The 11465-nt window shown below is 40.7% G+C and overlaps 1 protein-coding gene and 1 pseudogene across 1 annotated transcript; both read right to left on the reverse strand.

The window, feature by feature from the left end:
• Positions 1-4127: 4127 nt before the first annotated feature.
• On the reverse strand, positions 4128-8666 carry LOC125588671 (annotated as a pseudogene).
• Positions 8667-8893: 227 nt separating this feature from the next.
• Positions 8894-11288, reverse strand: LOC106353291 (probable F-box protein At3g61730). The gene is made up of 8 exons (XM_013793024.3): positions 10934-11288; positions 10304-10503; positions 10190-10234; positions 9879-10046; positions 9761-9808; positions 9484-9654; positions 9279-9386; positions 8894-9190 (listed from the first exon to the last, which is right to left on the reverse strand). The coding sequence occupies exons 1-8, from the start codon at positions 11194-11196 to the stop codon at positions 9108-9110; spliced, it is 1086 nt and encodes a 361-aa protein (XP_013648478.2). The 5' UTR covers positions 11197-11288; the 3' UTR covers positions 8894-9107.
• Between the last annotated feature and the right edge of the window lie 177 nt (positions 11289-11465).

The raw sequence follows: 11465 nt of genomic DNA on the forward strand, positions 1-11465 counted from the left end.
TTTAGCTTTGAAAAAAGTTTCTTTTTCGCAACGCGAAAATCATTCTCATGTTCCATGATTTCCCCCTCTTCTTCTTCTTCTTCTTCTTCAGAGGATTCCACATCTGATGAGTCCAGTTCAACACCAGATGAAGCCTCACTAAGTGTTCCTCGGGGCTTGGTGATGGTGTTCTGGCGAGGAGGATCCTTACTGCATTCTCCTGTTGCAAAATCCGATTTTGTACCCAGCTTTGAGGTTGTTTCCTGCTCAGCGTTTGCCTGAGGTTTCGAGTCAACCACTGCCCACTGCTTTTCTTTCGGTTTTGCCCTTCTTGTCTTCCTGCCTTTCCCTTCTAAATTCTTAGCTTTTGGACAATTATGCAAGGCATGCGAGGACGATTTACATGGTACACAAGTAATAGGCGCCAGCTTACATCTGTTCGATAAGTGGCCTATCTCTTTGCATTGGTTACATATGGGAGGCATCCAAGGACTGGAAACGAGCACACGACTAACCTCACCGGAGTCAAATTGTACATTTACTGCTTCCGGCAATGGCTTCCTCGGGTCAATGATGGTGAAGACCTTTGCTACCTCCAGGTTTGTCTTGTTTGCGGTGGTTGGGTGCAGAAACTTTGGATCTCCTACCAGGCCCGCAATGCGCTCAAGACCATCCTCATTGAAGAATTGGAGTGGAACTTTCCGCAGTTCCAACCATATCGGGGCAGCAGATAACTCTGGCTTTGCCGGGACGATACCCGGTTCCCATTTGGCTACAAACATTGTCTTCCCGTCTATCTGCCACAATCTTTGATTTATTACTCTGTTCCGAGTTCCTACGTTAGGTATTCGGAATAGGTAAGCGAAGCCCTCCATCTTCGAAACTGCAATATCTCTATATTGTTTGCTCCAAATCCCATTAACAATGTTATGGATGGTTCCTTGGGAGGGTGGGTCCACATAGAATTGACCGAGGACAAAGCAATCCCAGGATCTTTTGTTCTTTTCGATGACTGAGTTAGGAATCTTTACACAAGATTCTCCAGATGGTAGGATGAAGGATTCACCAGTCTTCTTTAGCTGCTTGATGCCTTTAACCTGAGAGACATAAGAGGCCTTAGGATGAGGGCCTGGTACTTTAGAACCTGCTTCAGTCGTTTGCGTTTCACCAGTAGGTATGGTAGTTTTTGTTGTATTCTCAGTCGGTAGGGTAGGAATGGCTAGTGATCCCTTCGCTAGCTCTGCTTCTGTGGTCAGCTCTGGATCTGCCAAGGCGATCTCAGGAGTGACTAGTTCAGTGACCAGATTCACGATCTTAGTACTTCCTTCTAGTTTGTTTGTTGTGTCCGGATCTGCTACGGGAGCGATCACATGGGCACTCGGAGTTTCCAATTTGGAATCTTCACTAGCTGTAGAGCTTGTCTGCTGAGCAACCAAATCAGCGATCTGGGCATCGGCATCGGAAGCAGGCTTGGAGGCATCAACCGGAGTTTTAGCTGTCGGAGATGCAGGGTTAGACGTCGTCATGGGCAAATCCACGGTGACAGGGTTTTCTTTCAACGGAGGTGACGAACTCGACGGAGGTGACGAACTCGGGCTCTTTGAAGGAGGAGACGAGCTCGGGCTCTTCGTCGGGGAGCGAGATTTCTTGGCCTTCTTCTTACCCTTCCCCATTAGGAGGAGAGATGGAGAGGGCGCGTCTTGTAACCGACGCCGTAGAAGGCGCCGTCGTTCAGCGAAGGTGGTCACTGTGACGGAGGAACTGTAGCAAAGGGGATCTTCTTTTTCGCCTTGTGACGACTTTTAAATATATAGTCTTGGAGATTGTTTCGAAGCGAACTAAGAAGCCTCAACTCGAGTAACTTTTACATATTATTTTTCTAGATAATTTCCTCTCTCGATAGGAGTTCTATACCGGATGAACAACATTCATAATCAACTTCATTATGAGAGTTCAAAGTTCAAAGGTAGGGTAAAGTCCAACAATATATATGGACAGGTTGTATCAGTCATATGCTGCATAGGAGAGTCTAAACTCTGTGGGAAAAAAAAAGCAAGTCTGGAAATGAATATAAATTCTGCCGTGGAAATTTTGATCATTCGGAAGGCTGTGTCTACGACGTTTGATGGCGTTTCAAAAATGTTAAAGAGGTGTGTCATGTTCATTTTTACCACTGCCACGAGAAAGAGCAACTTTGAGATGTGACGATTTGATGAGAGGCCACCCACATTTGAGTATTTTTGAAGTAGAAGTTGATTGTTGATGCAAGTGAGGGTTATTTATATGTTTCAGAACGGAAAACAAAAGCCCCACTCTCGATACGGTAACTAACACGTGTCAGAGATATAAACGTCTCAATCTGAGATGCGGAAAGGCGTTTTTGGAGTCCCCAATGGGTCACGAACCGCGTTAATTTCACTAAGACAAAGACCGATGTATAATTTCCGGTTTAACATCTCTTTCGGTTTATAAACTACAAGAACCATAATACTACAAAAAAAAAAAAAAAAAAAAAATTCAGTAGTAACGTGAATACTGCTAAACCGGTTTGAATACTGCATTCCAAAAATAAATAAATAAAAAAGACACAATTTAAAAGAAAAACAGTAAAAAGGAGAGTATTCCAAAAAATCACATTAGAGAAAATGGCCATAAAAGTAAAAAAGGAGAATATGGATCAAATGAGAAACGGCGATTCTTCCCTTGTTTAACATTTTGACTCATATCTCCCTCTTTGTCTCTGTGCGATTGATTCATCAACAGTTAAAAAAATCATCTTTAGTTCTGATTATTGCAGAGCGAGAGAGAGGAACAAGAAGAGTAACGGGCTCTCCAAGAGTGGTCCGAATCGCTTTCACTGATCCTCGCTGCGGAGATAAGGGATTCCGTACTCGATTTGGTTAGGGACTTTGAGGAAGCTGCTGTTGCTTGCGATCCGTCTCAGAGGCTGACTAATTTTCTGACTCCTTCGCCGGTTATCGGATGCGATTCGGGGAGCCAGAGCCTCTGTTCTCCGACGTATGTTCTTCGATTCAACGGAACCGATCGATCTTGCGGCGGAGGTGAAGCCGAACGTGGCAGAGAGTTTGCTCCCAGATCCGTATTCGTTGCCGGAGCTGTCTCTCGCCGGGCCGGCGTGTATTTCTGAGTTTCCTCCGGAGCCGTTGTTTATGGATGAGATCGAAATCCATAAACCGTTTCCGAACCGGCAAGCATTGAACCTGCGTTTACAAGCTTGGGTAAGCTCTTCAAGTCTCTTTCTTCACCTTTGTTACCTTCTTATTGCCCTAATTATCTCCATTCTCTCTGTACTGAAGTGGGCCTCCGTAGGATACTAAGGGTGTTGAAGCGTGACACACATTGCACGATATGAATTAGTTATAGCACTAGCAAAGGGTGAAACATCGAATGAAAAATCCATTTGTGGCAGAAAACTAGAAGAAGGAAACACAGACTTTTTCAGGCTTATTACGTAAGGTTGAAGCTGCAGAAGCAAATAGTTTGTTTTAATCATTTGCTTGATCACCAGTACCATCTCATGAACTATCCTCCAAAGATTCCTCTCGCACCTATGCCAAACGGAATACATCATCCCATGCCACCTGGTAATAAAGTCTATTTATGTTACCTCAAGTAAAAGTTTTGGTTTCACTATTACTTAAACACCTTTGTTTCTTCGCAGTTGGTATGCAAATTGGATATCCAGTACTACAACATCCTCAAATGCATGTTCAAGGCCACCATACCCATATTGCTGCTGCAACGGCTATGTCAAGCTGCCATGTTGTTGTTAACGGAGTCCCTGCACCTCCCCATCTCCAGCCATTCATTGAGGATGAACTCAACCAATGAGTAAGAACCAACAACTAGATCATTTATACAGTTGATGTCTTTACTTTAAAAAACAATCTCTCTTTGTTAATCTTTGTATGGTGGCAACCGTGGAAGATGCAACTCCTCCTCATGTGGTTCCACCAAGCAGTGGCGAGATGGCAGTGAGTCCTGCTTCTGTGGCATCAAGTGGACACTTTCCATTTGTTGATTCAGAGTTCAGACATACATGGTAATGGACGTTTCAGTGCTTGATTCTGAGTTCACGGCTGATGGAGGAGCTGGGAGTTCTAGAAATGCGTCTTTTCATCCGATTCCATGGAATTTTAGCCTTTCTGATCTCAATTGTATATCCTTTTTTTTTTTACATTTCACATGTGGTGTTATATAACATGAGCTGGTTATTGGATAAAGATGTGTCTGTTGCAGACATAGGAGCCTTGGGGAAACTATCCAGGCCATCTGATTCAGACATAGGATTCCGTCGCTGGACCTCCTTGTTCTAATTTAGATGAAGAGAAGCCTTGAGTTGAAACGGGAACGGCCATATATAACAACCATCTTCTTCAGAGACAACAGCAAGCATTGTTTTTACTGTTGTTTTTTAATATCAAAGTAGAGGGTTTAAAATGAACAAAGCAGTTGTTACTTCGGTATTGTCTTCTTGTAATAATCCTGTCATTACATTCTACAAGGGCAAATAAATAGAGTATACTTCAGTGATTTGGTCCAATTCTCTTGCTTGTTGAAGCTCTGCGTTAATGAATATGACTCCACTCATGTCATTTTCGATTCTGCGTTAAAAAAAAAAGAGATAATTACACATAAGAACTTCTAGACTCTAACCCATTAACAACAGAAGATAGGCCTCTCCTGACTGAGGTTTCTCAAGAAGATTTAATATGACAATCTCTTAAATGGTTTTGGTAACGAGAGTAGGGGGACTTACTTGAACGGGACTTTGAGGCATTCCTCTAGTGGAATATTGTTCTTGAAGACATATCAGATACAACGTCATGGCTTTATCGTACCGAGTGCTCCAAAACAAGTTTACAGGACCAAACCTGAAGATGATTATCACACAATTTTTAAAGTAAAACATGCTGAAGAGAGAAAAACAACACACACACTAGAATATACCATTGGGAATTATTACTTACAGCTCATAAGTGCTGTTGGTGCTGTCCAAAAATCTAGGATAACTTCCCATTGGCTGTATTTTGACTCGGCATCTTAGAAAAGGGTTACTGGTTAAGGATAAACTTCATTTACAGTTACACATGGTGTGGAGGAGAAGACAGGCTTGTCCCCAAGCAGCATTTATCTCATCCCACTCAACCTGATAACGTTTCATGTGACCTAACTTTATATGAGCAGGAAGAGGTTTATGCACATCAAATACACAGAAAGTTGCAACGCTTTACCGGGGCTTTTGGGAGTCTCCCAAGTCGAAAGTTGTTGATTGTACCAAAATCTCCATCATACCGTATGGGGAAGGCATCAATCAGAACATTTGTCTTGTTTAATAACTCTAGATGTGCTTGTGAGACTTCAATCTTTGCCAAGATAGCATCTCTCTCTTCCTGTTTTCAGAGACATACCATTAGCAGCTATGCTGATTAAAGCCTATTATTCCTTCACAGACTCAACACTGACTAAATAAACCTAACCAAACAGCTCCTAAAACTAATACCAAGGAATGAAAGCTTTGGACTCTCCAAAGCATCATTTAATGAAACAAGAGAGAAACCTAAGAGTATCAACTCTCCAAAAATCAAAGCACCATTTAGAGAGTACCACCAGCAACGCACCTGATGAGCTATTAGTTGAAATTGGAAATTGTTGAACTCTTGCCGACACCTATAACAAAGACATGTGAGAAAATCAAAAGATAGCATTGAAGATTTTTTCTTTTCCCAACAGAGAAACAGTGAGAGAGCTTTACCCATCTTCAAGTTCGTTAAAGCGATTTCCCTTTGACTCAAGCTCCTTCAGTTGACGGTTTACCTCAGCATTTTGTTTCTCAGATTCTTCTATAGCTGCAACAAGCTTTCTTTCTTCTTCTTCAATCTAAATAGAGCAGGACCAAAACAATCAGAAAGCATTTATTACTTAAAACATTATATGCAAAAGTTGAACAATATGCTGAAAACTGAAACTTACCTTCCTCTTTTCCCTGAGAAAATCAGCTTCACTAAGCACATCTCGAGTCTCTCCTTCTAACCGCTGAACGCATGCTTCGTATGCTTCCACGTCTCTCGTCACATCCTCCACTTCCTTTTCAAGTTTATCAGACAATACCCTCATGCATTCCAGGCACAACTGCTGTTCAACCTGGGAGAACCAAAACATACAATCAGCTTCATTCTATCACGAGGATTTGATCTACAGTGAAGAGCCCAAACGTTACAGCATCATCATACCTGTGTCTGAGTTCTGGCAATATCGAAGGCACGTGTTAAGACATTGATAGTCGCATTAAAGCCAGAAGTATTCGAATGCAAAGGACCATTTTGGCCCACTTCAGCCGGAGACAACGTGTTTTGAGAAGCGGCTGCTGAATCAGGCTTATCCACGACAACAAACGATTCTTCCATCGCCTTCCCAGAGTGGGTTTCATCATGAGGCTGAGGAGAAGAAGCCCCACGAGGACGTGGAGGAATGCCCTGAGCTTGAGGCTTGTGTCGAGGTAAAACAACAAAAGAGTTGTCCATCCGTGTTGAGCCAAGAACACTGTTGCCTCCATGGATGGAAGAGCCTTGCATTGCTGCTGGATATAACAATTACATTAGTTTTTTTAATAACATAAGTTATTAGGACAAGAAGGCATATCTACAATTTCATTACACACAAGTAATGTAACTGTTACATCCAGCAATGCAAGGATCTTGTCCGTGCGTGTTGAACCAATAACACTATTGCCTCCACGGATTAAAGAGCCTTACGTTTCTGCTGGATGTAACAATTACATTCATTCTTTAAACACACAAGTCATTAGGACAAGAAGGCATATCTACAAATTCATTACAAACAAGCCTGTCTGATTCTGAAACTCATTTATAAATCTAATAATTTCATAGCAGTAACTTCTAATCTAGGCAACACTGTTGGGTCCATGGATAGAAGAGCCTTGAATTGCTGGATGTAACAGTTACATAAGTTTTTTTTATAACTCAAGTCATTAAGACAAGAAGACATATCTACACATTCATTACACACAAGCCTGTCTGAATCTGAAACTCTTTATAAAGTCTAATAATTTCATAGCAGTAACATCTCATCTAAGCAATTTCTTGAACACTGATAGCTCCATGGGTGGAAGAGCCTAGGTAACAATTATTTATAACACAAGTCATTAAGACAAGAAGACATATATATACAAATTCATCACACACAGTTCTGTCTGATTCTAAAACTCATTTATAAGTCTAATAATTTCATAGCAGTAACTTGTAACCAAGGCAAATTATGATGAGCAAGCTTTTCCTCTAACTAAGTTAAGACTCATTACACACAAGTCTTGTCTGTTTCTGAAAGTCTTTATAAGCCTAATAGTTTCATAGTAGTAATTTCTAATCTATTAGCTACATGGAAGGAAGAGCCTGTGTAACAACTATGTTATAACACAAGTCACTAGGAAAAGATAAGGCATATCAAAAGTTCATTACACACAGTTCTGTCTGATTCTGAAACTCTTTATAAGTCTGAAAAGGATTCCAGACAAAAACAGAAAAGGCTATGTTGAATCAAGGCAACACTGTTGGCTCCATGGATGGAAGAGCCTTGACTTGCTGGATGTAACAATTACATTAGTTTTTTTAAGTCTAATAATTTCATAGCAGTAACTTCTAAACTAAGCAATTGCTTGAACCCTGGTAGCTCTATGGATTGAAGAGCCTATGTAACAATTATTTATAACACAAGTCATATTAGGACAAGAAGACATATATACAAATCTGTCTCTCTACTGGTTAATGATCGTGGAGCTTTGCTGATTTTTCTATGGTGTGACTTCCGATTGATTTGCTTTCAATTCTGATGAAGACTAGGAGAGGAGACCTCCTTGATTATGGATAAACTTACACGAAAGCTATGTTTTATAGTATTGATAATATTTTAAATGTGTTACACTTACAGAAGCACCAGTGGTCTAGTGGTAGAATAGTACTCTGCCACGGTACAGACCCGGGTTCAATTCCGGCTTGTGCATCTTTTTTACGTTTCAACATTTTTTTAACTTGAGTTTATTATAAGTTTATTTTAATTATTGGACTTTATATTCCCGGCTGGTGCATCTCTTTTACGTTTCAACATTTTTTTAACTTGAGTTTATTATAAGGTTATTTTAATTATTGGACTTTATATACCTTTTGAAGCCCACCATCAGCAGTTCCTGATTGATGCTTTGTCAGGAGTAGATACTGGCTCTGGTCCAAGACTTGGGATGGAAGTAATACACCTATGAGACTGATTTAAAGAGGAGAAAAGAACATCTGAGTTATTAAGCCCCCTTCTACCATCACAGGTACTCTAGGTCAGTGACAGGGAAACAAAGAAGCTGTAAAAATCTGTGAATAAGCTAAGCCATATTACATCTTCTTCGTTTGTAGACAAGCTATGATGAATGAGAAATACTTCTTACCTGTTATCAAAACCGCTCTTGATATCTTTCAGTTGATTACTCAAACTCTTAAGACGATTACGGCACTAAAAGCAGATAAGCTAGAGGATGTGATAATAAATCCATTCTAGACTCAGAGAGTTGCCATAGAACTTGACATCTTATATTAACATGACTTTTTTCTCCAATATAGTTACCAAAACAAAAGAGACCATGATGAAACCAGTTTACAGAGATTGAGTGAGCAATATGCTTTTCCTTGTGATGGAATAAGTAAGAGTGAATCCCATCTGCATTATCTCGTTATCCATTGTTTTAAGTAACAGTGGCGCAGCCTTTTGTGTTCGGAGGCATCTATGAGAGGGAGGAAGAAGAAGAGAAGGAGACGGAACTGTTTTGAGAACGCCATTAGTGATGGTGAATAAGATATACTCACTATAACTACTTGTACTTAATGGAAAATATCAAAGGATAGCGTACACATGTATATATAAGTTGGTGCGTAAGTTTTGTAGACAACAAGTTCAATAACCTCTCAGGATATTCTTGCAACATATACTGTAAAGTCATATAATGAAGTAGAGTTTTATCTTACCGAAGAGTAAAATGATTTGCATACCAGAGATATACTAAAGGCTCTATTGTGTGACCTTGATAACACACTGTGAACAGGAACTCAGAGTAGCTGTTGGGAGATTCTGATGGCAACAATGTCACCATCAGTTCCTGCTTTCATCGTCTGATACTTCACAAGGATTCCTGCATTTAGATATGTGAAGAGTTATAATTGTGTGTTCTTCATAAAGATGGTTGATTATGCAAATTGATATAGACATATATGTAATACCTTCGTTTTTCTGTAACCTTGTGTGAACAGCAACTGCGTGGGTTGTGATAAATGCTTTGGGTTGGGAATCGTCTGGCTCTCCGGTCCAAGACTTGAGGTGGAGGATGCCTATAAAGATTTCAATTCATGAGAAAGTTGTGGACCAGAGTCAAAGGAGAGAATAAAAGGAACATAAGATAAGAAGTGTAACTGGGCATGAACTTACCTGAGGATGCAGATGCCTTAACGTGTTTGAGATCAAATATGGCTCCACAAGCTGCACTTGTGTCTTTCTGTAACTTATGAGATCCGATGAGATTGTAGTCCCAGCTTCCATCTTTGTATTCTTCATTCAGGAACAGTTCAATGTGCCTAGTATCAAGTGTTTGCATTGTTCCTACACAGTGAAAAACAGAAAACTCTTAGTCTGCAACTTCTTCACTGCAAAGACTGATACATTAACATTAAATTCTAATTTATTTGAGTTGATAATGGCCTTTTACCATCACAGGTACTGAGGTCACAGACAGGGCAACGAACAAGCTGTAAATCTGTAAATAAGAAAATCCATGTTACATCTTCTTCGTTTATGAACAAGTTCCAGAACCTATGATGCCTTACCTGCAATCCAGATACCGCTTTTGATGTCTTTTATGATACATGAACCAGTGGATTGCAGCATCTGTTCTATGGTGCCTTGAACCCTTGGGACTTTCAGTTGGCCACTCAAACTCTCAGTCAGGAGTGACATTCGAGAATCAAGAGTAAAGGCACCAATACGCATCCAGTCTGTAATGACAGTGTCAAAACCAGATAAAATGAAGCTGTGCTCAGCAAATGGACTACTTTGAGAGCCAGAGAATTGCCATATGGCTTCACATCCAAATTAACATGACTAAGAAAGTATTGATGAATCAAATTCAGGGACTGACCAATATGCTTTTCCTTCTGATGGAACAAGTAAGAGTGACTCCCATCTGCATTGCCCATTACTATATAAGTTATATTCTTCCTTTTTGATGTGTATTGTGTATAATAATTGTTACCAAAAGCAGAAGCATATATCTTGTTCCAGCTAGAAGAAACTGGAAACGGCCTCGGCACCTGAAGATCACGCAAGCAAGCAAACCTCCAAATAGACTCCTCCATTACGGTCTTGTGAAACCATTTGCTTGTTGCTCCCAGCATCACCAGCGATTTGCCATCCAGAAACCTCGATATGTATGTCCATGCGTCTTGCTCAAACCTGAATCGGCAGAGAAAAAATAATAAGAATAGACTCACGAATCTGACGCAAAGAGACTTAGATCTACGGATCCTCCTGATTCGAAATCCGAGGAGTTATAGCAATCGGTTTTCAAATTCCTCTTCGTTGTAGCTGGATTCAAATTACGATCGATCGTTAACCACACACCCAGTCGCAAACAATAATCGATATTAACATCGGTTTCTCATGCAATCCAGTTGATTACGAGCTTTCAGTTCCAGAAGTTACCGAAGATGATTGATCGAGTTCTAAGTCCTAGATCTATACAACACAGTTAGATTAAACGCCTTGCAAACATTTCGAAATCAAAGCGGAGCTCAGGTCGAACTCGAATAGCAAACTATCCGCGATCAGATCAATTTCGTTAATCAAATCGGAACTGAGTGTGTTCTAGAGAGGAAGAAAGTACCAGAAGAAGCTGGGACGGTGAGTAGAAGCAGAGCACCGAGGAGATACACAGCTACGGATTCCTCTCAGGATCTTCTTCCCCTTCTTCTGTTCGTTGCTCGGTGCCAATCGTTTCTTCCCTCTACCGTAATCGCCTATCTGAGGAGCCTTCTTCTGTTCGTCGCTCTGCACCGATCGTCTCTTCCCTCTGCCATTTTCGTCTCCCTCTGGAGCTTTCCTCTTCCCTGTGTTAGCTCCTTGTACATCACTGGATCTCGTCTTCATCTTCCCTCTATCTCTGCTCACTCAGTATCTCACTAATTAAGCAAAACAAAAAAAAAATTGATTCAAATATTGTTTCTGCTCTGAATCGCTTCTTAGAGACTAGTGAGTATATACCCGCGGAGGGGACAAAGCGAATTTTGAAAATTTTGAATCGGAAATGACGTTTCTGACCCTGTAACAAACTTTCTGGGCCCACCTCTCAAGAGTTAATACGGTATATACATTTTTAATCGGTTTGAACTTCGAGCCCGGTTTACCATCAACAGACG

This window comes from Brassica napus, chromosome C6 (genome assembly GCF_020379485.1).
Source record: "Brassica napus cultivar Da-Ae chromosome C6, Da-Ae, whole genome shotgun sequence".
Taxonomy (NCBI): Eukaryota; Viridiplantae; Streptophyta; class Magnoliopsida; order Brassicales; family Brassicaceae; genus Brassica; species Brassica napus.